The sequence below is a fragment of the Coregonus lavaretus genome (assembly GCF_964263955.1).
Source record: "Coregonus lavaretus genome assembly, chromosome: 14".
In the NCBI taxonomy this organism is placed as follows: domain Eukaryota; kingdom Metazoa; phylum Chordata; class Actinopteri; order Salmoniformes; family Salmonidae; genus Coregonus; species Coregonus lavaretus.
In genome coordinates this window covers 33,606,496-33,633,297 of record NC_140001.1, presented here as the reverse complement: position 1 = coordinate 33,633,297, position 26,802 = coordinate 33,606,496, and the positions used below count along the sequence as shown (strand labels likewise).

Here is a 26,802-nt window from a genome sequence, read left to right as displayed (position 1 = left end):
ATCATTCTTAAATGGAAGAAGTTTGGAACCACCAAGACTCTTCCTAGAACTGGCCGCCTGGCCAAACTGAGCAATCGGGGGAGAAGGGCCTTAGTCAGGAAGGTGACCAAGTACCTGATGGTCACTCTGACAGAGCTCCTCTGTGGAGATGGGAGAACCATCCAGAAGGACAACCATCTCTGCAGCACTCCACCAATTAGGCCTTTATGGTAGAGTTGCCAGACGGAAGCCACTCCTCAGTAAAATGCACATGACAGCCGTATTGGAGTTTGCCAAAAGGAGAAACAAGATTTTATGGTCTGATGAAACCAAGAATGAACTCTTTGGCCTGAATGCCAAGCGTCATGTCTGGAGGAAACCTGGCACCATCCCTACGGTGAAGCATGGTGGTGGCAGCATCATGCTGTGGGGATGTATTTCAGCTGCAGGGACTGGGAGACTAGTCAGGATCGAGGGAAAGATGAACGGAGAAAAGTACAGAGAGATCCTTGATAAAAACCTGCTCCAGAGAGCTCAGGACCTCAGACTTGGGTGAAGGTTCACCTTCCAACAGGACAATGACCCTAAGCACACAGCCAAGACAACGCAGGAGCAGAGAAGAATTGGAGAAACTCACCAAATACAAGTGTGCCACGCTTGTATTGTCATACCCAAGAAGACTCGAGGCTGTAATCGCTGCCAAAGGTAAAAGGTCTGAATACTTATGTAAATGTGATATTTCTGTTTTCTTTTTTCTTTTTTTGGGCAACAATGTCTAAACATCTGTTTTTGCTTTGTCATTATGGGGTATTGTGTGTAGATTGATGAGGGGGGGAAAACTATTTAATCAATTTTAGAATAAGGCTGTAACATAACAAAATGTGGAAAAAGTCAAGGTGTCTAGAATAAGGCTGTAACATAACAAAATGTGGAAAAAGTCAAGGTGTCTGAATACTTTCCGAATGCACTGTATATACCGTATATAATGTAAATGTGATGTAACTTACAATGTATGATATTAATACAGTTTTTAAATAATAAAGATATCCTAATTATACTTTTTTTAAGCAAAAAAAGTAAGAAAACAAGAGATGATGCAAACAACTGATTGTATTTAATGAAAGAGAAAATAAACAGAGAAATATGGTTTTAAAGCTGATCTTGTTGGGGTTTTTTTACTTTAAAAAATACTGTTTTCACACCCTTGATTTGACCACCATGCGACAAACAGAGAAATAAAAAAGTTATAAACATAACAGTATGCCAGTGGAAAGGAGCACAGTAGCAGATGACCCAGCTGTGGTTTGTGACAACTATGAATTCCCATGGTAGACAATTCAGTTGCAGTCATTCTGTTACTGATTTTTGGTATATTACGCGTTTTAATCACTTAAATCATAAACCAAATTGTTATCAGTAAAAACACTATAAAGAATTGTTAGGTCTACCTTTACTTGTTACTTCTGTGAACTTTCATTATCCTCCCTCCTCATGAGGGAGAGAAATTCGAAAATATCTTAAATATATGTGGTTTTTGGTAACAGAATGATAAGACACAACTAGGCAATATTTCTTAATCTTACAGAAGGCAAATCATATCTGCAAAACTAAATATGTGTTGATATTAGTTGGCAGGGGTCTTAACTTCAACATTATTGTGTTTTGCTGTATTTCTAATACCTTTTTAAGACTTTTGGACCAGAAATCAAAGCATTTGCTTATTCTTAATCTTTAGGATGGAAACTGGTTGGAAAATGTATATATGCCTTCATTTTCTAAAATCTATAGACTCTTAGCTTTCATTTGACACCAAATTTGATGTGCTCCTATGAACGTCATGTTAGTGCTCATGGGGCTTTTTACATGGAAATGCCCCAATGCATAAATTAATAATTAATTTATGTTATTTGGTGCCCAAACTTGTGTACAATCAGTGTACTGTGTCCACAGCAATAAAATGTGTTTACAACTTAAGTTCATCTTAAATTCTTTAACAGAAGCTGACCAGTGGAATCAAAATAGCCCCATAATGTCAAAGATCCACCACCATATTTTACAGTAGGTATGGGGTTCTTTTCTGCTTATGCATTCTCATTTTGATGCCAAACCCACTACTATTGTGCGTGACCAAAGAGCTCTATTTTCATGTCATCTGACCAAAGCGCTGGTTCCAATCCAAGTGTCAATGTCGTTTAGCAAACTTCTTGCCTGGCTACCAAAACTCTTTGCTCCGGCCAAATGCTAAGCCACGCCCAGTGAGTCTGGATCTGAGTACCTCCCCGACGATTTCTAGAATGGAAATCCAGTATACACCATCTGTTTGGTCCCAGAAACCAATGGGTTGGGCCAGAGTCAGAACACGCATGGGTAAAGCAGCGTATGAAAATTCGTCATTGGCTTTGATACTCTGATTGGGACTTTGTTTTGTACAACACCCCTCACTAAGTAGGTAGCGAACGATAGAGCAGCGGAAGAATTCAGTTTGAGTCAACAGACAAGCAAATTCCAGGTGTTTACATTTGTTGGATGACATGTAAATAGAGCTCTTTGGTCACGCACACCAGTGGTGGGTTTAGCATCGAAATGAGAATGCATAGGTAGAAAGGACCCCCATAACTACTGTAAAATATTTTTAATTTACCAGACGCTCTTATCCAGAGCGACTTACAGTTAGTGCATACATTATTATTTTCATACTGGCCCCCCGTGGGAAACGAACCCACAACCCTGGCGTTGCAAACGCCATGCTCTATCAACTGAGCTACCTCCCTGCCTGCCATTCCCTCCCCTACCCTGGACCAATTGTGCGCCGCCCCATTGGTCTCCCGGTTGTGGCCAGCTATAGCAGAGCCTGGATTCGAACCAGGATCTCTAGTGGCACAGCTAGCACTGCGATGCAGTGCCTTAGACCACTGCGCCACTGGTGGTGGATCTTTGATGTTATGGGGCTATTTCTTCTTGGATTTTTCAAAATCCACAAAGAAATGGTTAGTTTGCCACAAAATCTACATTTTGCAACGGCTATCTCAGTCTCCGAATCACTCACCCGTTGTCGTCACTTCCTGTTGAACGAGGAACGAGGGAGATCTCGGCTTGTTGTTTTGAAAGTCTTTTGAAAAAGTTTAGTTACTAGCTAGCTACCTTTTTGAGTTTGGAGCCTGAGAAGCGGTTGGCATCAGTTGCTGGGACTGCTACAATCTGTCCAGTGATTCTGCCGACCAAGGCTGGGTCTGAGGAGCTGTTTGGCGTAGGAGCTAACCTAGCTACTAGCTAGCTGTCTATCAAGCTAGCAGGATTTTCTTGAGGGCTTGAACAAAGACCGCGACGCGGTTAGCCATTGTGGCTGGGACCGCAGATTGCCCCTGCTGTTTGTTGTTGCATTTTCAATCTTCCCTACGACCTGCCCTGTCTGGAACTTTGAGGAGTAACAGCGTAACCTACTGTTGTTACCATGACAAAGACCAAAGCCGGCTGGAGTACCGTTGGGGACAGTGGTGTCTCTCTATCACAGGTGAAGGATCTTTTAAACGAACAAAAATAGTTCTACAAGCAGTTGTTACAACAACAAGAAAATAGCTTCAAGTGTTTTGCCCAAATACTGGTGGAGTCAACTAATAGAAGAATGGACGACCTTGGCACATCTAAAGCCTTTTTCTTTTGGGGTGTTGCTATAGGCCACCAAGTGCTAACAATCAGTATCTAAATAATATGTGTGAAATGCTTGATAGTGTATGTGATGTAAACAGAGAGGTCTACTTTCTTGGGGACCAGAATACTGACTGGTTTTCATCAAGCTGTCCGCTCAAGAGGAAGCTTTTCACTGTAACCAGTGCCTGTAATCTGGTTCAGGTTATTAATCAACCTACCAGGGTGTTTACAAACACTACAGGAACAAGATCATCCATGTATCGATCACATTTTTACTAACACTGTAGAACTCTGTTCTAAAGCTGTATCCGTACCCATTGGATGCAGTGATCACAAATAGTGGCTATATCCAGGAAAGCCAAAGTTCCAAAAGCTGGGCCTAAGATATTGTATAAGAGATCATACAAAATATTTTGCTGTGACTCTTATGTGGATGATGTTAAACATATTTGTTGGTCTGATGTGATTAATAAGGAGCATCCAGACGCTGCACTTGATGAATTTATGAAATTGGTTCTTCCAGTTATTGATAAACATGCACCTGTCAAGAAACTGACTGTTAGACCTGTCAAGGCTCCATGGATTGATGAGGAATTGAAAAACTGAATGGTTGAAAGATATGGGGCAAAAGGAGTGGCTAATAAGTCTGGCTGCACATCTGACTTTTCCTTTTATTTTTTTTATTTTATTTTTTTTAGGGGGTAGATCAGCTTTAATATTGCAGATAGATTATAACTTCCATCAATGTAATTGTCTGCATCACCTCCAATCCCCCATATGTTTTTTTCTCTCGCATATACAGTGGGGAGAACAAGTATTTGATACACTGACGATTTTGCAGGTTTTCCTACTTACAAAGCATGTAGAGGTCTGTAATTTTTATCATAGGTACACTTCAACTGTGAGAGACGGAACAAAAATCCAGAAAATCACATTGTATGATTTTTAAGTAATTAATTTGCATTATATTGCATGACATAAGTATTTGATACATCAGAAAAGCAGAACTTTATATTTGGTACAGAAACCTTTGTTTGCAATTTCAGAGATCATACGTTTCCTGTAGGTCTTGACCAGGTTTGCACACACTGCAGCAGGGATTTTGGCCTACCCCTCCATACAGACCTTCTCCAGATCCTTCAGGTTTCGGGGCTGTCGCTGGACAATACGGACTTTCAGCTCCCTCCAAAGATGTTCTATTGGGTTCAGGTCTGGAGACTGGCTAGGCCACTCCAGGACCTTGAGATGCTTCTTACGGCTGTGTGTTTCGGGTCGTTGTCATGCTGGAAGACCCAGCCATGACCCATCTTCAATGCTCTTACTGAGGGAAGGAGGTTGTTGGCCAAGATCTCGCGATACATGGCCCCATCCATCCTCCTCTCAATACGGTGCAGTCGTCATGTCCCCTTTGCAGAAAAGCATCCCCAAAGAATGATGTTTCCTCCTCCATGCTTCATGGTTGGGATGGTGTTCTTGGGGTTGTACTCATCCTTCTTCTTCCTCCAAACACGGCGAGTGGGGTTTAGACCAAAAAGTCAGGGACAAGATTGTAGACCTACGCAAGGCTGGAATGGGCTACAAGACCATCGCCAAGCAGCTCGCTGAGAAGGTGACAACAATTGGTGCGATTATGCGCAAATGGAAGAAACATAAAATAACTATTAATCTCCCTCGGCCTGGGGCTCCATGCAAGATCTCACCTCGTGGAGTTGCAATGATCATGAGAACGGTGAGGAATCAGCCCAGAACTACACGGGAGGATCTTGTCAATGATCTCAAGGCAGCAGGGACCATAGTCACCAAGAAAACAATTGGTAACACACTACGCCGTGAAGGACTGAAATCCTGCAGCACCCGCAAGGTCCCCCTGCTCAAGAAAGCACATATACAGGGCCGTCTGAAGTTTGCCAATGAACATCTGAATGATTCAGAGGAGAACTGGGTGAAAGTGTTGTGGTCAGATGAGATCAAAATCGAGCTCTTTGGCATCAACTCAACTCGCCGTGTTTGGAGGAGGAGGAATGCTGCCTATGACCCCAAGAACACCATCCCCACCGTCAAACATGGAGGTGGAAACATTATGCTTTGGGGGTGTTTTTCTGCTAAGGGGACAGGACAACATCAAAGGGACGATGGACGGGGCCATGTACCATCAAATCTTGGGTGAGAACCTCCTTCCCTTAGCCAGGGCATTGAAAATGGGTCGTTGATGGGTATTCCAGCATGACAATGACCCAGAACACACAGTCAAGGCAACAAAGGAGTGGCTCAAGAAGAAGCACATTAAGGTCCTGGAGTGGCCTAGCCAGTCTCCAGACCTTAATCCCATAGAAAATCTGTGGAGGGAGCTGAAGGTTCGAGTTGCCAAACGTCAGCCTCGAAACCTTAATGACTTGGAGAAGATCTGCAAAGAGAAGTGGAACAAAATCGCTCCTGAGATGTGTGCAAACCTGGTGGCCAACTACAAGAAACGTTTGACCTCTGATTACCAAAAAGGGTTTTGCCACCAAGTACTATTTCCCTCATTAAAATGCAAATCAATTTATAACATTTTTGACATGCGTTTTTCTTGATTTTTTTGTTGTTATTCTGTCTCTCACTGTTCAAAGAAACCTACCATTAAAATTATAGACTGATCATGTCTTTGTCAGTGCGCAAACGTACAAAATCAGCAGGGGATCAAATACCTTTTTCCCTCACTGTACATATAAATACATATACATTCATATATATATATATCCTTTAAAAATATATATTTCCCTTTATTACTTTCCAACCCCACCACCCCTTCCCTAATTGGAGTAAACTAGTGAACAACAATGCTTAGGCCTCTACTTCCAGCTTATACATACTATATACATTTTATGGACACAGTCAATTTTACAATAATTCTATTTTGTTTGTTTTTACTCATGAACTTCCTCTACCCTCAACCTCTCTGATCATTTTCATGATGTCCATCCGGTTTGCTTCTATATGCCATATCTTTCTAACTGTGCTCTTTCACAAAAGCTCTCAACCTATAACCTAAACACTTATTATGGACACAGCATGCTTTACATTAGTTATCTTGTTGTTATTAGTACATCTGCACATTTGACTTACTGCAAATTGAGAAATTATGTGACTAAACTTAACAAAAAGAAGAAGAAACTGTATTATGAAGCCAAGATCAATTATATAAAACTTTGGAGTACTTTAAATGAAATTATGGGCAGAAAGACAAATTAGACTCCATCTTTTATCGAATCAGATGGCTTATTCATCACAAAACCATTTGATGTTGCAAATTATTTGAATGATTACTTCATTGGCAAAGTGGGCAAACTTGCCAACAACAAACAGTGAGCCATCGTACTCATGTATAAAAAACTAATAATGAAAGAAAAGCATTGCAAGTTTGAATTTTGTAAAGTTATTGTGGGAGAGGTAGAAAAATTGTTATCGATCAATAATGACAAACCTCCTGGCATTGACAACTTAGATGGAAAGCTACTTAGGATGATAGCTGACTCTATAGCCACTCCTATCCCTCAGGCCTGGAGGGAAGCCAAAGTCATTCCGCTACCCAAGAGTGGTAAAGCGGCCTTTACTGGTTCTTACAGCAGACCTATCAGCTTGCTGCCAGCTCTTAGCAAACTGTTGGAAAAAATGTGTTTGACCAAATACAATGCTGCTTCTCTGTAAACAAATTAACAACAGACTTTCAGCATGCTTATAGAGAAGGGCACTCAACATGTACTGCAATGACACAAATGACTAATGATTGGTTGAAAGAACTTGATAATAAGAAGATTGTGGGAGCTGTACTGTTAGATTTCAGTGCAGCCTTTGATATTATTGACCATAACCTGTTGTTGAAAAAACATATGTGTTATGACTTTTCAACCTCTGCCATATTGTGGATTCAGAGCTATCTATCTATCTAATAGAACTAAGAGGGTTTTCTTTAATGGAAGCTTCTCTAATGTCAACATGTAAAGTGTGATGTACCGCAGGGCAGCTCTCTAGGCCCTCTACTCTTTTCTATCTTTACCAATGACCTGCCACTGGCATTATACAAAGCATGTGGCCATGTACGCTGATGATTCAACCATATACGCATCAGCAACCACAGTTAAGGAAGTCACTGAAACCCTTAACAAAGAGTTGCAGTCTGTTTTGGAATGGGTGGCCAGTAATAAACGGGTCCTGAACATCTCTAAAACTAACAGCATTGTATTTTATACAAATAATTCCCTAAGTCCTAGACGTCAGCTGAATCTGGTACTGAATGGTGTGGCAGTTGAAAAAGTTGAGGAGACTAAATTACTTGGTGTTACCTTAGATTGTAAACTGTCATGGTCAAAACATATAGATTAAATGGTTGTAAAGATGGGGGGAGGTCTGTCTGTAATAAAGAGATGCTCTGCTTTTTTGACACCACACTCCACAAAGCAAGTCCTGCAGGCTCTTGTTTTATCTTATCTTGATTATTGTCCAGTCATATGGTCAAGTGCTGCAAATAAAGACCTAGTTAAGCTGCAGCTTGTCCAGAACAGAGTGGCACGTCTTGCTCTTCATTGTAATCAGAGGGCTAATATTAATACTATGCATGCCAGTCTCTCTTGGCAAAGATTTGAGGAAAGACTGACTGTGTCGCTTCTTGTTTTTATAAGAAGCATTAATGTGTTGGAAATTCCAAATTGTTTGCATAGTCAACTTACACACAGCACTGACACACACACTTACCCCACCAGACATGCCACCAACAAATTCAAGGAAACGTACAGTATTAGACAGAGCCATGAGTGCATGGAACTCCCTTCCATTTTATATAGCGCAAGTGGACAGCAAACCTGGTTTAAAAAAACTAATAAAGCAACGCCTCATGGATGAAAGCCTCTCCCCCATGTGACCTAATTGTTGTGTGTATGTACTGACATGTATATGTAACTGATAGATGCACACACACACTACATGTTAATGTTTTTAAATGTATGTAAATTGTAAAGTATTTTGTCTGTAATGTATTTTTCGTTATATGTCGGACCCCAGTAAGACTAGCTGTCGCCATTGACGTCGGCTAATGGGGATCCTAATAAATCAAATCAAGTCTCCGGACTTGAAACCCATTGAAAACCTGTGGTTAAATTGAAGAGGGCAGTCCATAAGCGCAGACGAAGGATATCAACACAGACAATGCAATCGCCATCACTCTGCACACTGCCCTATCCCATCTGGACAAGAGGAATACCTATGTAAGAATGCTGTTCATTGACTATAGCTCAGCATTCAACACCATAGTACCCTCCAAGCTCATCATTAAGCTTGAGGCCCTGGGTCTGAACCCCGCCCTGTGCAACTGGGTCCTGTACTTCCTGACGGGCCACCCCCAGGTGGTGAAGGTAGGAAACAGCACCTCCACTTCGCTGATCATCAACACTGGGGCCCCACAAGGGTGCGTGCTCAGCCCACTCCTGTACTCCCTGTTCACCCATGACTGCGTGGCCAAGCACGCCTCCAACTCAACAGTAGTAGGCTTGATTACCAACAATGACGAGACAGCCTACAGGGAGGAGGTGAGGGCTCTGGGAGTGTGGTGCCAGGAAAATAACTTCTCACTCAACGTCAACAAAACAAAGGAGATTATCATGGACTTCAGGAAACAGCAGAGGGTGCAGCCCCCTATCCACATCGACGGGACCGCAGTGGAGAAGGTGGAAAGCTTCAAGTTCCTTGGCGTACACATCACTGACAAACTGAAATGGCCCACCCACACAGACAGTGTGGTGAAGAAGGCGCAACAGAGCCTCTCAACCACAGGAGGCTAAAGAAATTTGGCTCAGTACAGGTGCATCAAAGCTGAGACCGAGTGAAAAATAGCTTCTATCTCAAGGTCATCAGACTGTTAAACAGTCATCACTAGCACATTAGAGGCTACTGCCTATAGACATAAACTAGAAATCACTGGCCACTTTAAGAAATGGAACACTAGCCACTTAATGTTTACATATCTTGCATTACTCATCTCATATATATATATACTGTATTCTATACTATTCTATGGTATCTTAGTCACTTTAATAATGTTTACATATCTTGCGTTACTCATCTCATACAGTGGGGAGAACAAGTATTTGATACACTGACGATTTTGCAGGTTTTCCTACTTACAAAGCATGTAGAGGTCTGTAATTTTTATCATAGGTACACTTCAACTGTGAGAGACATAATCAAAAAAAAAAATCCAGAAAATCACATTGTATGATTTTTAAGTAATTAATTAGCATTTTATTGCATGACATAAGTATTTGATCACCTACCAACCAGTAAGAATTCCGGCTCTCACAGACCTGTTAGTTTTTCTTTAAGAAGCCCTCCTGTTCTCCACTCATTACCTGTATTAACGGCACCTGTTTGAACTCATTACCTGTATAAAAGACACCTGTCCACACACTCAATCAAACAGACTCCAACCTCTCCACAATGGCCAAGACCAGAGAGCTGTGTAAGGACATCAGGGATAAAATTGTAGACCTGCACAAGGCTGGGATGGGCTACAGGACAATAGGCAAGCAGCTTGGTGAGAAGGCAACAACTGTTGGCGCAGTTATTAGAAAATGGAAGAAGTTCAAGATGACGGTCAATCACCCTCGGTCTGGGGCTCCATGCAAGATCTCACCTCGTGGGGCATCAATGATCATGAGGACATATGTATGCCCTTACTGCCCTTCTATCTGACCTGGCTGTGAGGCTGCGAGCTGTATCAGCAATATAGAGGCCGTTGAGTTGCAGAGTTGCAGTCAGAAGGAGGTTGGGTGAGGGGGGTACTGGGGCCAGACCTATCAGTCCCTTTTATACAGTCATGATTGAAAAGTACATCTAGATTTGGCTTCTTAAAATAAACTGTCTGAGGGAATGCCTTTGATAAATGCACGCATATGGAAAGAGATGAGATGGTCCATGTAGCAGCAATCAAAGTGCCTGTCTGGTGTTGGTCGACTCCTTTTACACGCACACATACAGTACACGCACACACCATGTCTTGAACGCATTTTAAATGTGTTCCCAGCCAGAGTACTAGTGTTGCCTGAGGGTTGGTTGGTTTGTTACCTGTCTGGTGGTGCTGTGCTGGTTGAGCCCCGGCTGGGTCTTCGCTCGGTTCCCACAGTCCCGAACCTGAACCTGGGCTGAGAGGAAAGCTCATAAACACACCATCCCCCCTACAAAGGTCTGGACCTGAGCTCTGGGCCCAGCGGCCCCAGCCACACATCTGCCTCTGCTTAGCTAGGCTGAGGTTCCCCTCAATCGTCCACCCCACACACCTGGGAATCATTACAGCCAGCTCAGCGTGTTTGAAGAAATACCCTCCCCAGAGTTACTCAAGCACAGGCATGCAAGGCACCGCCACCGCTTTGATATACTGGCTGGCAGAGCAGGAGGGTTGAATAGCCCAGGTCTGGATGCTTTTTGTTGTTTTGAGGCAATCTGAATTCAGCTCAACTGGGTTATTTGTTTAAAAGACAGACGTAATTTGTATTTCCAAGTTCTGCACTAAAAAAAGTCACTAGATGTTAACTCTTTTTTAATTTCTGCAGATTTTCTGTAACTGTTTGACAAGTGCTAGTATGTGTCGATCATTAGAGATGCTATCATTTTAACGTACACTCATGTCCCCCTCACCAAGCCCCTGAATGTTGTGATTGCAGGTCTACTTTGACTGTGGAGCGAAGATGGATGTGGTGGATGTCCAAGGCCTCATCCTGTCTCCTGGTTTCCCCTATAACTACTCCTCAGGGACCCACTGTGTCTGGCAGTTCTTTGTGCCCGTCGGCCACCAGCTCATGCTGGAGATATTTGACTTTGATGTGTTCGAGAGTCACGAATCCGCGGCCCAATATGCTGCCATCTCTGACTTGGAAGAGGACGATGCTGAGGCTGACGATGGGGCAACTATCCCACCTGGGGGTCCCATCACAGATAAAGATGCCACCGTATCTCAGGCTCAGAGGGTCACAGCGAAAGCCCCCCGGTCCTCCTCCCAAAACGACAAGGTCATGCAGGTGGTGGTGCAAGAGCAGTCCACCAAGATGGAGATAGCCAAAGTCTCCAACTCTGCTAAAAGGTCCACCTCCGATGCCACCTCTGACCATGCCTCCCCGCAGCCCCTCCCAGACCTCCTCCTACCAGGGGCCCATGTACCAGGAGAGAAGGCAATGAACTCAATCACCTCTCCTCTCCTCAGAGGCAACACTGACCTTAACCCTAACCCCAGAGCATCAGCCCCAGACCAAGTCCTGGCTGTGGTTGTAGACGAGGCCACCACTCAGACCCCTCTGCTCCCCACAGACACAGACACAGAGTCAGTGAGCCCTGAGACCCAGCAGTCTGTGGTGGACGCCTGCCCCCACGACGTCCTCTACATCTCGGACCTCCTCACCTTCTCCTCGCGCTTCTGCGGCTCCAACCGGCCCTCCAGCAACCAGCTGGTGTTTGGCTCCAGCCAGGAGATGGTAGAGGTCATCATGGAGTTGATCACCACCACCCACTGGGGCCGCGGCTTCGCCCTGCTCTTTTACTACCACAACCGGACAGAACCAGGTGGAGATGACCCCCGGCATGCCTACGCCCCTACTGCGGCCAGCAAAATAGACTCTCTGCTGGCCGCCATGAGTGGAGCAGCCTTCTTTGCCATGGTGCTCACCAGCGCTCTGTGTATCATATTCAGGTATGTAAAAGCATGCAGAGAGCGTTATTGTGATATGATATCCCTTTGTTACACACGTGTTGTGCTATAAATAGGTTTCCCTGACTACCTGAGATCAAACCAGCGCCTGAAAGAATTGTGCCAGAACATATCCTTTTGTCCTACACGCTTTGTAATGGCTTTCCCTATTGACTCCCAGAGACATAATGTTCTCAAGCATAAACAAACAAGACAGTGCACAATGGGAATGACTGTCCCTTTATGAACCTTGTGGGTCACCTGTGCAACATCTTCAGGTACATTAAAGCAAGGCATGCAGAAAGAATGGAGTCATAAAGATACCTTTGTCAAACATGTTTTGTGCTATAAATACATTTCCCTGACAACCTGAGACAAGCATAAACATAAACAAGACCGTGCACATTCTGCACAATGGGAAGAATTGTCCTTTTATGACCCTCTTGGGTCTTAATTTCCTTGGAAACTGGCACAGTGCTTTTCCTTTGAGATGGCACAACTGTTGGGTCTTTGATGTTGGCCAGTGTGACGAAGTTTCCTCCCATGAATGAGATGGTAGCCGTGAATGGGATAGTTTGCCAGTCAGTCCTCCTCCAGCACACAGTGTGCTGCTACTGCTGTGGATGGGCTGGCTGTTGCCTCAACTGGAGGCCTTGGTCAGTCCCTGATTCACACACAGGTTATTGAGAATAACCAATAATATATTTCTACTGTACAACCCATTTCACAGAGCTGTATTGTGGTACAGTATATCATAAAGTATTGTGTGTATTTTAATTTTTTAAACAGCAACAAATTCTGTTGTCAAAAAAAGAGTGCTTTCAAGTTGAGTTGGGTTGACTAGATTGAGGAGAATTTGCATAGAGATGTTTATCTTTATGGGAATTTGAACCTTCCTGGAGGGAACTAGAGAGGTGAATCAGGCCAGTAGATTAAACGGTGATGCTCATTTAGTCACCCGGCATGGATGATATTACACCCTGCGAAAACTGATACTGATGCTAATGTTGTCTCCTCATGGGATCGACCGAGGGAACAACCTGTAAATTACACCTTTTGATATGTTGTTCTTGTTCTACTAAACAACCACAATGGCACCTAGACGGGACAGTGGCTCACAGCACAGCAGCACGAGGTTCTCCGCTCTCCTTGTTTTCCCTCGGCTCGCTTTTGTATGGCTGTGTTTCTCTGTCCATTGGAATCGATGCCAGGTGCTGCACCTCGAACGGCCCTCTCTCGCTCACGCTCTCATACCCATAATTGAGGACTGGATAATATCAACATAACAGTGAGTGTCCTTTGAGCACAATAAGCCCATTAGTACAGTTCTTACTTCTTGCTGTTAATGAAAGGGAAATTGAAAACACACTTCTAATAAAATGAAAGACTTCCAGGAACAACAACACATGCATAAAACATGATCAGGAAGCCAAGGAGGGCATTGCCATCATGCATAAAATAGCCATGCATGGTTAGAGAAATCCCCCATGCATGTTTGAGAGAAGTTACAGTTGTATTAGTCTCGTCCTGGGGCCATGTTTTTAATTGTGCCAAAAATGTATACACAAAAGCATTTAGATCTCAGTTATTGAACATAATCACTTTAAGTCAACACTTTCACTGTTATGTTGATATTATCCAGTCCTCAATTATGGGTATGCAATTATACTGATGCCTTTATAGTGAGACCACCCCAGATAGTGTAGTTTATGGCATTACATGGGTTTAGCTACTAGAGCCGTCCTTGAGAGAAACAACCTGGGGCAAGTTTAGGCTGTTTGTATGTAGTGAGTCAGCTAGCTAGACTCTGATTATGTTTGTAAGAAGAACTTCAGTGAAGGCAATCTAATCTGTTCCAGTTTCTAATTGTGGGAGAATGTTGATTTTGTACATTTTCTTTGTCAAATTTGGAGAGCAGTTGCTCTAAATAAGACAAGCTTTCACAAATAGCATGAAAGAAAATGTCGCCAAAAGTCAAGAAAGTAAACAACATGCATAAAAGAAAGGATGCTAATGGTTTTCAAAGATATGTTAAACAGTCAAAAAACGCATAACTGAAATGTTGTGGCTCTTTTTTGTTTTCCAGACCTAAACTATGTCCGAAAAGAGCCAGTTCCTGCTCATCCAACAACTCTGAGGTAAACGGATAAAGACCCCTGTCTGTCTGGACATTCCTTTGTAGGCTAACTTCTGACTGGGATCAGGGAACATTTCCTTCATATCCTCTAGACCAGGGATGGGCAATTTTGAAGGGGGTTGGTGCCACAAAAAATCAGCAGTGGCTCGCGGGTCTGCGTACCCACATCCATACCCACACATGCAGTCAGAGCCAGTCCTAGCCTTATGGGGGCCCTAAGTAAAAATTTGCAGTTTTACAGCTAATTTCCTGCAATTCTAAGCATTATATCTGAGTGAGAGTGACTAACAAAATCATTGGGGGCCTCCTCAGTTGGTAATTCGACCATGATTACAAAGTTTAGATAGCTGGCTAGACTAATTTACCAATAAATTAATTAATTGCTGACATGGGCTGAGTGATTATATATATATATATATATATATATATATATATATATATATATATATATATATATATATAAATAATTACAGAATATCAGCTGACTGCTTCTTCCCTTAATAGTTATTGCATAGTTTGGAGCTGTGCTTTGGGTCATTGTCCTGTTGTAGGTGGAAATTGGCACCAATCAAGCGCCGTCCACAGGGTATGGGATGGCGTTGCAAAATGGAGTGATAGCCTTCCTTCTTCAAGATCCCTTTTACCCTGTACAAATCTCCCACTTTACCACCACCAAAGCACCCCCAGACCATCACATTGTCTCCACCATGCTTGACAGACTGCATCAAGCACTCCTCCAGCATCTTTTCATTTGGTCTGTGTCTCACAAATGTTATTCTTTGTGATCCGAACACCACAAACTTTGATTCGTCTGTCCATAACACTTTTTTCCAATCTTCCTCTGTCCAGTGTCTGTGTTCTTTTGTCAATCTTAATCTTTTCTTTTTATTGGCCAGTCTAAGATATGGCTTTTTCTTTGCAACTCTGCCTAGAAGGTCAGCATCCCGGAGTCGCCTCTTCACTGTTGACGTTGAGACTGGTGTTTTGCGGGGTACTATTTAATGAAGCTGCCAGTTGAGGACCTGTGAGGCGTCTGTTTCTCAAACTAGACACTAATATATTTGTCCTCTTGCTCAGTTGTGCACCGGGGCCTCCCACTCCTCTTTCTATTCTGGTTAGAGCCAGTTTGCACTGTTCTATGAAGGGAGTAGTACACAGCGTTGTACAAGATCTTCAGTTTCTTGGCAATTTCTCGCATGGAATAGCCTTCATTTCTCAGGACAAGAATAGACTGAAGAGTTTCAGAAGAAAGTTCTTTGTTTCTGGCCATTTTGAGCCTGTAATTGAACCCACAATTGCTGATGCTCCAGATACTCAACTAGTCTCAAGAAGGCCAGTTTTATTGCTTCTTTAATAAGCACAACAATTTTCAGCTGTGCTAACATAATTGCAAAAGGGTTTTCTAATGATCAATTAGCCTTTTAAAATGATAAACTTGGATTAGCAAACACAACGTGCCATTGGAACACTGGTTGCTGATAATGGGCCTCTGTACGCCTATGTAGATATTCCATTAAAAATCAGCCATTTCCAGCTACAATAGCAATTTACAACATTAACAATGTCTACACTCTGATCAATTTGATGTTATTTTAATGGACCAAAACATTTCTTTCGAAAACAAGGACATTTCAAAGTGACCCCAAACTTTTGAACGGTAGTGTATGTATGTATATATATATATATATATATATATATATATATATATATATATATATATATATATACAGTACCAGTCAAAAGTTTGGACACACCTACTAATTCCAGTTTTTTTTTTTTTTTTTACTATTTTCTACATGGTAGAATAATAGTGAAGACATCAAAACTATGAAATAACACATATGGAATTATGTAGTAACCAAAAAGGTGTTAAACAAATGAAAATATATTTTATATTTGAGATTCTTCAAATAGCCACCCTTTGCCTTGATGACAGCTTTGCACACTCTAGGCATTCTCTCAACCAGCTTCACCTGGAATGCTTTTCCAACAGTCTTGAAGGAGTTCCCACATATGCTGAGCACTTGTTGGCTGCTTTTCCTTCACTCAGCCGTCCGACTCATCCCAAACCATCTCAATTGGGTTGAGGTCGGGGGATTGTGGAGGCCAGGTCATCTGATGCAGCACTCCATCACTCTCCTTCTTGGTAAAATAGCCCTTACACAGCCTGGAGGTGTGTTGGGTCATTGTCCTGTTGAAAAACAAATTATAGTCCCACTAAGCCCAAACCTGATGGGATGGCGTATCGCTGCAGAATGCTGTGGTAGCTATGCTGGTTAAATGTGCCTTGAATTCTAAATAAATCACTGACAGTGTCACCAGCAAAGCACCCCCACACCATAACACCTCCTCCTCCATGCTTTACGGTGGGAACTACACATGCGGAGATCATCCGTTCACCCACACTGCGTCTCACAATGACACAGCGGTTGGAACCAAAAATCTTCAATTTCGACTCCAGACCAAAGGACAAATTTCCACCGGTCTAATGTCCATTGCTCGTGTTTCTTGTCCCAAGCAGGTCTCTTCTTATTATTGGTGTCCTTTAGTAGTGGTTTCTTTGAAGCAATTCAACCATGAAGGCCTGATTCACACAGTCCCCTCTGAACAGTTGATGTTGATGTGTCTGTGACTTGAACTCTGTGAAGCATTTATTTGGGCTGCAATTTCTGAGGCTGGTAACTCTAATGAACTTATCCTCTGCAGCAGAGGTAACTCTGGGTCTTCCATTCCTGTGAGAGACAGTTTCATCATAGCGCTTGATGGTTTTTGCAACTGCACTTGAAGAAACGTTCAAAGTTCTTGAAATGTTCCGTATTGACTGACCTTCATGTCTTAAAGTAATGATGGACTGTCGTTTCTCTTTGCTTATTTGAGCTGTTCTTGCCATAATATGGACTTGGTCTTTTACCAAATAGGGCTATCTTCTGTATATCCCCCCTACCTTGTCACAACACAACTGATTGGCTCAAACACATTAAGAAGGAAAGAAATTCCACAAATTAACCTTTAAGAAGGCACACCTGTTAATTGAAATGCATTCCAAGTGACTACCTCATGAAGCTGGTTGAGAGAATGTCAAGCGTGTGCAAAGCTGTCATCAAGGCAAATGGTGGCTCCTTTGAAGAATCTCAAATATAAAATATATTTTGATTTGTTTAACACTGTTGGTTACTACATGATTCCATATGTGTTATTTAATAGTTTTGATTTCTTCACTATTATTCTACAATGTAAAAAATAGTAAAAATAAAGAAAAACACTGGAATGAGTAGGTGTGTCCAAACTTTTGACTGGAACTATATATATATATATATATATTTACTGAACAGAAATATAAACACAACATGCAACAATTTCAAAGATTTTTCTGAGTTACAGTTCATGTAAGGTAATCAGTCAATTGAAATAAATTAATTAGGCCCTAATCTATGGATTTAACATGACTGGGCAGGGGCACAGCCATGGGTGGGCCTGGGAGCGCATAGGCCCACCCACAATCAGAATGAGTTTTTCCCCACAAAAGGGATTAATTACTTACAGAAATACTCCTCAGCACCCTGACCCACCCGCCCTCAGACGATCCCGCAGGTGAAGAAGCCGGATGTGGAGGTCCTGGTTACACGTGGTCTGCTGTTGTGAGGCCGGTTGGACGTACTGCCAAATTCTCTAAAACGACGTTGGAGGCGGTTTTGGTAGAGAAATTAACATTCAATTATCTGGAAACAGCTCTGGTGGACATTCCTGCAGTCAGCATTCCAATTGCACGGTCCCTCAAAACTTGAGACATCTGTGGCATTGTGTTGCATGACAAAACTGCACATTTTAGAGTGGCCTTGTATTGTCCCCAGCACAAGGTGCACCTGTGTAATGATCATGCTGTTTAATCAGCTTCTTGATATGCCGCACCTGTCAGGTGGATGGATTGTCTTGACAAAGGATAAAACGCTAACTAACAGGGATGTTAACAAATTTGTGCACAACATTTGAGAGAAACAAGCTTTTTGTGCGTATGGAACATTTCTGGGATCTTTTATTTCAGCTCATGAAACATGGGACCAGCACTTTACATGTGGCGTTTATATTTTTGTTCAGTGTATTTATTTATTTTTCTAATTGCACCTTGGGTATTCTACTATTCTAACTCTCAACAGTAAGTTGAGACCGCGACTGAGTTCTTAAAAATAAAAATCCCCCACCCCAAAAAAAATATTTTGGGGGGGGGAATTGATCCGTGGGCCTACAAAAGGTGGGCCATGCGGCCCGCCAGTTGCCAATCCCTGCTCTAAACTACAGACACTGGAGCAAATACAAATACCCTACACTGGCCTGGTGCTCTTGTTGTCCAACTTCTCCCACGCAAGGCAGGCAGCCCCAGATGTAGACAGGTTCACTAAAGGTCAGACTGACTAACACCCATAAAGCAGAACTGGACAAGTTACGTTTCCCTATTTTCTAGTCATGAGATGAATTTGTCATTGAGGTGTCAAAATGTGTCCATCTGGGATTGAACTTTAGTGTGCTAAAAAAAGAAGAAAAACAGTCCTACACAAGTTCTGGCCACTTTAAGCATCTTATTGCCACTAGATAATAATAATAATAATAATAGGCCATTTAGCAGACGCTTTTATCCAAAGCGACTTAGATCATTATACCGACTGGTTATCAAAACATTTGATTAATTGACGAGAACAACTTCAGTTCATATGGCTGTATTTCATAGTGTTGTGCAGCCCTACTCCGTTGGTGTATGTGGAGTGGTAGGTTTGTGTAGTAGTACTTGCTGACTCTAAACTGTACTGACTGCTGTAGGTGCAGGAGGGAGTGCAGAACTCTGGAGCTGATGTCCGTGAACTGCAGCTGGTGACTCCTAATCAGCCCGGCCTGGAGGTCCCTGGCCCTGCAGAGAACGACAACAACAACCACTCTCTCAGCCTCACACACAGAGGTGGGTATACGCACGTGGGCAGGCTCACGCGCACACACACACACAAAACACACACACTCCATCTACTTTCTCTCTCCCTCTAACACTCCCCTGTTTTTCCCTCTCTGCTTGTGCTCCAGCCGCCTAGCCTAGTCTAGTCAATCCCCTCGCTCCGCCTGCCCTGCGCCCCGTCTCTTTCTCTCTCCATGATCGAGGGGTTGACAATGACTTTATCTGCCCCTAAACTGAACTTACATGTTCAGCGTAAATGGGACACTTATTTCATTACGCTCTGAAACTATGACCGAAAAATGGTACACTGGGTCTGACTGTCAGACCTCCAAAACATAGTAATAGAGCTGGCAGGATTCTACCACATACTGAATTATCTCATGGTCTCATGGCCATATAATGGCTCTAAATCAGGGGTGTGAAACATACGTCCCGCAAGGGGGTCCAATCTGGCCCGTGGGTGGTTTAAAAATGTTTATTTTTTGGGGGCGGGAGGAAACAAAGTCGATATACTTTCAAATGACTAAAACCAAATCAAAATTATAATGGACCTACATTAATAAAGTTTCTTGACTGTGTCCAGTTTGCTAATAAACACCTTAATAAAAGCTAGACAGTCAAAGCATCGAAAATTCAAAAATCTATGGATAGAGGACAATTATTTAGCAAATTTTGACAGCAAGGAAATATAACACATTTTCAGTATGTCCCTCTGAACCTTGTTGAATACCGAATGTGGCCCCCGGGGCGTACTTTACTACGCTTTTTGATCAGCTCTGTGTCATGCGCCTGACTTCGCCTACCGCATTACACTGACGCCTTGACAGAAACACGCACATAATATGGAGTCAGCAGGTACAGCAATGCCAGCCGGATCGATGGAGGAACGCGTCCAACAACAAGCGGCCATAATCCAGGCTCTCGGCACCGCTATGGAACGAGTGGTTAATACAATGGAGCGATGGGAGAGAGGAGGTATCCCTATACCTCCTCCAATTACACCACCACCAACACCGCTGTCCACCTCTTCACCATCTGGGTCCAGTGGGATTCGGCTCTCGCTCCCGAGGGCTTATGACGGTACAGCTGCCGGGTGTCAGGGTTTTCTGCTCCAGGTAGAGCTCTACCTGGCAACCATCCACCCGGCTCCCTCGGGATACAAGAGCGTGTCCGCCCTCATCTCCTGTCTGTCCGGTAAGGCGCTCGAGTGGGCCAACGCCGAGTGGGGGGGAATAGATGCCACAACTGTAAGCTATGCAGAGTTTACCCGCCGCTTTAGGGCGTTATTCGATCATCCACCAGAGGGGAGAGCGGCGGGTGAGCGTCTATTCCACCTCAGACAGGGGAAGAGGAGCGCGCAGGAGTTTGCACTGGACTTTCGGACTCTGGCTGCCAGCGCAGGATGGAATGAGAGGGCCCTCATCGACCACCACCGTTGCAGCTTAAGGGAGGACTTTCGTCAGGAACTGGCCTGCAGGGACACCAACCTAAACCTGGATCAACTGGTGGATATGTCAATCCGACTGGATAACCTGGTGGCCACCCGCGGACGTCCGGATCAGGGGCCGTCCATTCCATCCCCCAGCACCTCCGACCCTACCCCTATGGAGCTCGGAAGTGCTGCTCTGAGGGAGACCGGTAGAGGGGCCGTCCCCTGCACCAACTGTGGCCGCTGAGGACACACTGCTGGTCGGTGCTGGGGAGGGCCTTCAAGGAGTCGAGGCAGTAGGCAGAGCACTGGTGGACTGTTTCAGGTGAGTAGGCACCCAACTCACCCAGAGCTCCCTGTTGCGCATATGTGTATAGATGTTGTATTTCCAGAGTTTTCTTCTCATTCCCAGCATAAGGCGCTAGTAGATTCAGGCGCAGCTGGGAACTTTATTGATCGTCAGTTTACCCGTAGGTTAGGGATTCCTATTGTGCCCGTTGATGTGCCCTTCCCTATACATGCCCTAGATAGTCGCCCTTTAGGGTCAGGTCTGATTAGGGAGGTCACAGCTCCACTCTGGATGAAGACGCAGGAGGGGCATGAGGAAACAATTTGTCTATATCTGATTGATTCTTGGGGCTTCCCTGGTTAACCTCTCATGACCCCACTATTTCATGGCAACAGAGGGCTCTCAAGGGATGGTCTAGTCAGTGCTCGGGGAGGTGTGTAGGTGTTTCCGTAGGGGCAACTACGGTGGAAAGTCCAAACCAGGTTTCCACCATGCACATTCCGCCTGAATATGCCGATTTGGCTCTCGCCTTCTGTAAAAAGAAACCTCCAGGTAGGGGCTGCGCTTCCCCGGAGTCACGTGTATCCTCTGTCACAGGAGGAGACGGCGGCTATGGAGACATATGTCACCGAATCTCTGAGGCAAGGATACATCCGGCCTTCCACTTCCCCTGTTTAATCGAGTTTCTTTTTCGTGAAGAAGAAGGATGGTGGCTTACACCCATGCATTGACTACCGTGGTCCTATTCAGATCACTGTAAAATACAGCTATCCACTACCTCTGATTGCTAGTATGACGGAGTCATTGCACGGGGCGCGCTTCTTCACGAAATTGGATCTCAGAAGCGCGTACAACCTGGTGCGTATCCGGGAGGGAGTTGAGTGGAAGACAGCATTCAGTACCACCTCTGGTCACTATGAGTACCTCGTCATGCCATACGGTTTGATGAATGCTCCATCAGTCTTCCAATCCTTTGTTGATGAGATTTTCAGGGACCTGCACGGACAGGGTGTAGTGGTGTATATAGATGACATTCTCATATACTCCGCTACACGGGCCGAGCATGTGTCCCTGGTGCGTCAGGTGCTTGGTCGACTGTTGGAGCATGACCTGTATGTGAAGGCGGAGAAATGTCTGTTCTTCCAAGAGTCCATCTCCTTCCTAGGACACCGCCTATCCGCGTCAGGTGTGGAGATGGAGATTGACCACATTTCGGCCGTGCGTAATTGGCCGACTCCAACCACGGTGAAGGAGGTGCAGCGATTCTTGGGTTTTGCCAACTACTACCGGAGGTTTATCCAGGGCTTTGGTCAGGTAGCGGCTCCCATTATCTCCTTGCTGAAGGCAGGACCGGTGCGTCTACAGTGGTCAGCTGAGGCAGACAGGGCTTTTGGTCATCTGAAGGACCTGTTTACTTCGGCTCCAGTGCTGGCTCATCCGGATCCCTCCTTGGCATTCCAGGTTGAGGTGGACGCGTCCGAGGCTGGGATAGGAGCTGTACTGTCTCAGCGCTCGGGTACGCCACCGAGGTTCGCGATCGATTTATCTATTGGGCTCACACGTCACCCTCCTCTGGTCATCCTGGCATCGGTCGGACAGTGCACTGTCTTAGTGGGAAGTACTGGTGGCCCACTTTAGCCAAGGACGTGAGGGTTTATGTTTCCTCCTGCTCGGTGTGCGCCCAGTGTAAGGCACCTAGACACCTGCCCAGAGGGAAGTTACAACCCCTACCCGTTCCACAACGGCCGTGGTCCCACCTATCGGTGGATTTTGTTACGGACCTTCCTCCCTCACAAGGGAACACCACGATCCTGGTCGTTGTGGATCGGTTTTCTAAGTCCTGCCGTCTCATTCCTATGCCAGGTCTCCCTACAGCCCTACAAACTACTGAGGCCCTATTTACACACGTCTTCCGGCACTACGGGGTACCTGAGGATATTGTGTCGGATCGGGGTCCCCAGTTCACCTCAAGGGTCTGGAGGGCCTGACCTCAGGTTTTCACCCCGAGAGTAATGGGCAGGTGGAAAGAGTCAACCAGGATGTGGGTAGGTTTCTGCGGTCATATTGCCAGGACCGGCAGGGGGAGTGGTCAGCTTATATCCCCTGGGAAGAGATGGCCCAAAACTCACTCCGCCACTCCTCTACTAACCTTACTCCTTTCCAGTGTGTGTTAGGTTATCAGCCGGTCCTGGCACCTTGGCATCAGAGCCAGATCGAGGCTCCTGCGGTGGATGAGTGGTTTCGGCGCTCGGAAGAGACCTGGAACGCTGCTCATGTACACCTGCAGCGGGCCATCAGGCGAAAAAAGGCGAACGCCGATCGCCACCGCAGTGAGGCCCCGGTGTATGCACCGGGGGACCGGGTCTGGCTCTCGACCCGAAACCTGCCCCTTCGCCTGCCCTGCCAGAAACTGGGTCGGCGGTTTGTGGGGCCATTTAAAGTCCTGAGGAGATTGAACGAGGTTTGTTATAGGTCAAATCAAATCAAATCAAACTTTATTGGCCACATGCACCGAATACAACAGGTGCAGACATTACAGTGAAATGCTTACTTACAGCCCTTAACCAACAGTGCATTTATTTTAAATAAAAAAGTAGAATAAAACAACAAAAAAGTGTTGAGAAAAAAAGAGCAGAAGTAAAATAAAATAACAGTAGGGAGGCTATATATACAGGGGGGTACCGGTGCAGAGTCAATGTGCGGGGGCACCGGCTAGTTGAGGTAGTTGAAGTAATATGTACATGTGGGTAGAGTTAAAGTGACTATGCATAAATACTTAACAGAGTAGCAGCAGCGTAAAAAGATGGGGTGGGGGGGGGCAGTGCAAATAGGCCAGGTAGCCATGATTAGCTGTTCAGGAGTCTTATGGCTTGGGGGTAGAAGCTGTTGAGAAGTCTTTTGGACCTAGACTTGGCACTCCGGTACCGCTTGCCGTGCGGTAGCAGAGAGAACAGTCTATGACTAGGGTGGCTGGAGTCTTTGACAATTTTGAGGGCCTTCCTCTGACACCTCCTGGTATAGAGGTCCTGGATGGCAGGAAGCTTGGCCCCAGTGATGTACTGGGCCGTACGCACTACCCTCTGTAGTACCTTGCGGTCGGAGGCCAAGCAGTTGCCATACCAGGTGGTGATGCAACCAGTCAGGATGCTCTCGATGGTGCAGCTGTAGAGGTTTTTGAGGATCTGAGGACCCATGCCAAATCTTTTCAGTCTCCTGAGGGGGAATAGGCTTTGTCGTGCCCTCTTCACGACTGTCTTGGTGTGTTTGGACCATGATAGTTTGTTGGTGATGTGGACACTAAGGAACTTGAAGCTCTCAACCTGTTCCACTACAGCCCCGTCGATGAGAATGGGGGCGTGCTCAGTCCTCTTTTTTTTTCCTGTAGTCCACAATCATCTCCTTTGTCTTGGTCACGTTGAGGGAGAGGTTGTTATCCTGGCACCACACGGCCAGGTCTCTGACCTCCTCCCTATAGGCTGTCTCATCGTTGTCGGTGATCAGGCCTACCACTGTTGTTTTGTCGGCAAACTTAATGATGGTGTTGGAGTCGTGCATGGCCATGCAGTCATGGGTGAACAGGGAGTACAGTAGGGGACTGAGCACGCACCCCTGAGGGGCCCCCGTGTTGAGGATCAGTGTGGCAGATGTGTTGTTACCTACCCTTACCACCTGGGGGCGGCCCGTCAGGAAGTCCAGGATCCAGTTGCAGAGGGAGGTGTTTAGTCCCAGGATCCTTAGCTTAGTGTTGAGCTTTGAGGGCACTATGGTTTTGAATGCTGAGCTGTAGTCAATTAATAGCATTCTCATGTAGGTGTTCCTCTTGTCCAGGTGGAAAAGGGCAGTGTGGAGTGCAATAGAGATTGCATCATCTGTGGATCTGTTGGGGCGGTATGCAAATTGGAGTGGGTCTAGGGTTTCTGGGATAATGGTGTTGATGTGAGCCATGACCAGCCTTTCAAAGCACTTCATGGCTACAGACGTCAGTGCTACGGGTCGGTAGTCATTTAGGCAGGTTATCTTAGAGTCCTTGGGCACAGGGACTATGGTGGTCTGCTTGAAACATGTTAGTATTACAGACTCAGTGAGGGACATGTTGAAAATGTCAGTGAAGACACTTGCCAGTTGGTGAGCACATGCTCGGAGTACACGTCCTGGTAATCCATCTGGCCCTGCGGCCTTGTGAACATTGACCTGCTTAAAAGTCTTACTCACATCGGCTACGGAGAGCGTGATCACATAGTCATCCGGAACAGCTGGTGCTTTCATGCATGCTTCAGTGTTGCTTGCCTCGAAGCGAGCATAGAAGTGGTTTAGCTCGTCTGGAAGTCTTGTGTCATTGGGCAGCTCGCGGCTGTGCTTCCCTTTGTAGTCTGTAATAGTTTTCGATCCCTGCCACATCCGACGAGCGTCAGAGCCGGTGTAGTACGATTCAATCTTAGTCCTGTATTGACTCTTTGCCTGTTTGATGGTTCGTCGGAGGGCATAGCGGGATTTCTTATAAGCGTCCGGGTTAGAGTCCCGCTCCTTGAAAGCGGCAGCTCTACCCTTTAGCTCAGTGCGGATGTTTCCTGTAATCCATGGCTTCTGGTTGGGGTATGTACGTACGGTCACTGTGGGGACGACATCATCGATGCACTTAATGATGAAGCCAGTGACTGATGTGTTGTACTCCTCAATGCTATCTGAAGAATCCCGGAACATGTTCCAGTCTGTGCTAGCAAAATAGTCCTGTAGCTTAGCATCTGCGTCATCTGACCACTTTTTTATTAACCGAGTCACTGGTGCTTCCTGCTTTAGTTTTTGCTTTTAAGCAGGAATCAGGAGGATAGAGTTATGGTCAGATTTGCCAAATGGAGGACGAGGGAGAGCTTTGTATGCGTCTCTGTGTGTGGAGTAAAGGTGGTCTAGAGTTTTTTTTTCCTCTGGTTGCACATTTAACATGCTGGTAGAAATTAGGTAGAACGGATGTAAGTTTCCCTGCATTAAAGTCCCCGGCCACTAGGAGCGCTGCCTCTGGATGAGCGTTTTCCTGTTGACGTATGGCCTTATACAGCTCATTCAGTGCAATCTTAATGCCAGCATTGGTTTGTGGTGGTAAATAGACAGCTATGAAAAATATAGATGAAAACTCTCTTGGTCAATAGTGTGGTCTACAGCTTATCATAAGATACTCTACCTCAGGCGAGCAAAACCTCGAGACTTCCTTAGTATTTGATTTTGTGCACCAGCTGTTGTTTACAAATATACACAGACCGCCACCCCTTGTCTTACCGGAGTCAGCCGTTCTATCCTGCCGATGTAGCGTATAGCCCGCTAGCTGTATGTTGTCCATGTCGTCGTTCAGCCACGACTCGGTGAAACATAAAATATTACAGTTTTTAATGTCCCGTTGGTAGGATAACCGTAATCTTAGGTCATCCAATTTATTCTCAAATGATTGAAGATTGGCTAATAGGATTGATGGGAGCAGCAGTTTACTCGCTCGCCGTCGGATCCTTACAAGGCACCCTGACCTACGTCCACGATATCTCCATCTCTTTCTCATGCGAATGACGGGGATTTGGGCCTTGTCGGGTGTCTGTAGGATATCCTTTGTGGCCGCCTCGTTGAATAAAAAATCTTCGTCCAATACGAGGTGAGTAATCGCTGTCCTGATATCCAGAAGCTCTTTTTG

General features: G+C 44.9%; 1 protein-coding gene across 1 annotated transcript in view; it reads left to right on the top strand.

Annotated features, from left to right (window-relative positions):
• LOC311141302 (uncharacterized protein) overlaps positions 1 to 26,802 on the top strand; it is a 53,156-nt gene that overhangs the window by 20,522 nt on the left and 5,832 nt on the right. Inside the window, exons 2-4 of the mRNA XM_084176596.1 lie at positions 11,319 to 12,337; positions 14,421 to 14,472; positions 19,284 to 19,419. Coding sequence (XP_084032722.1) covers positions 11,319 to 12,337; positions 14,421 to 14,472; positions 19,284 to 19,419 — 1,207 coding nt within the window. The remainder of the gene's footprint in view (positions 1 to 11,318; positions 12,338 to 14,420; positions 14,473 to 19,283; positions 19,420 to 26,802) is intronic.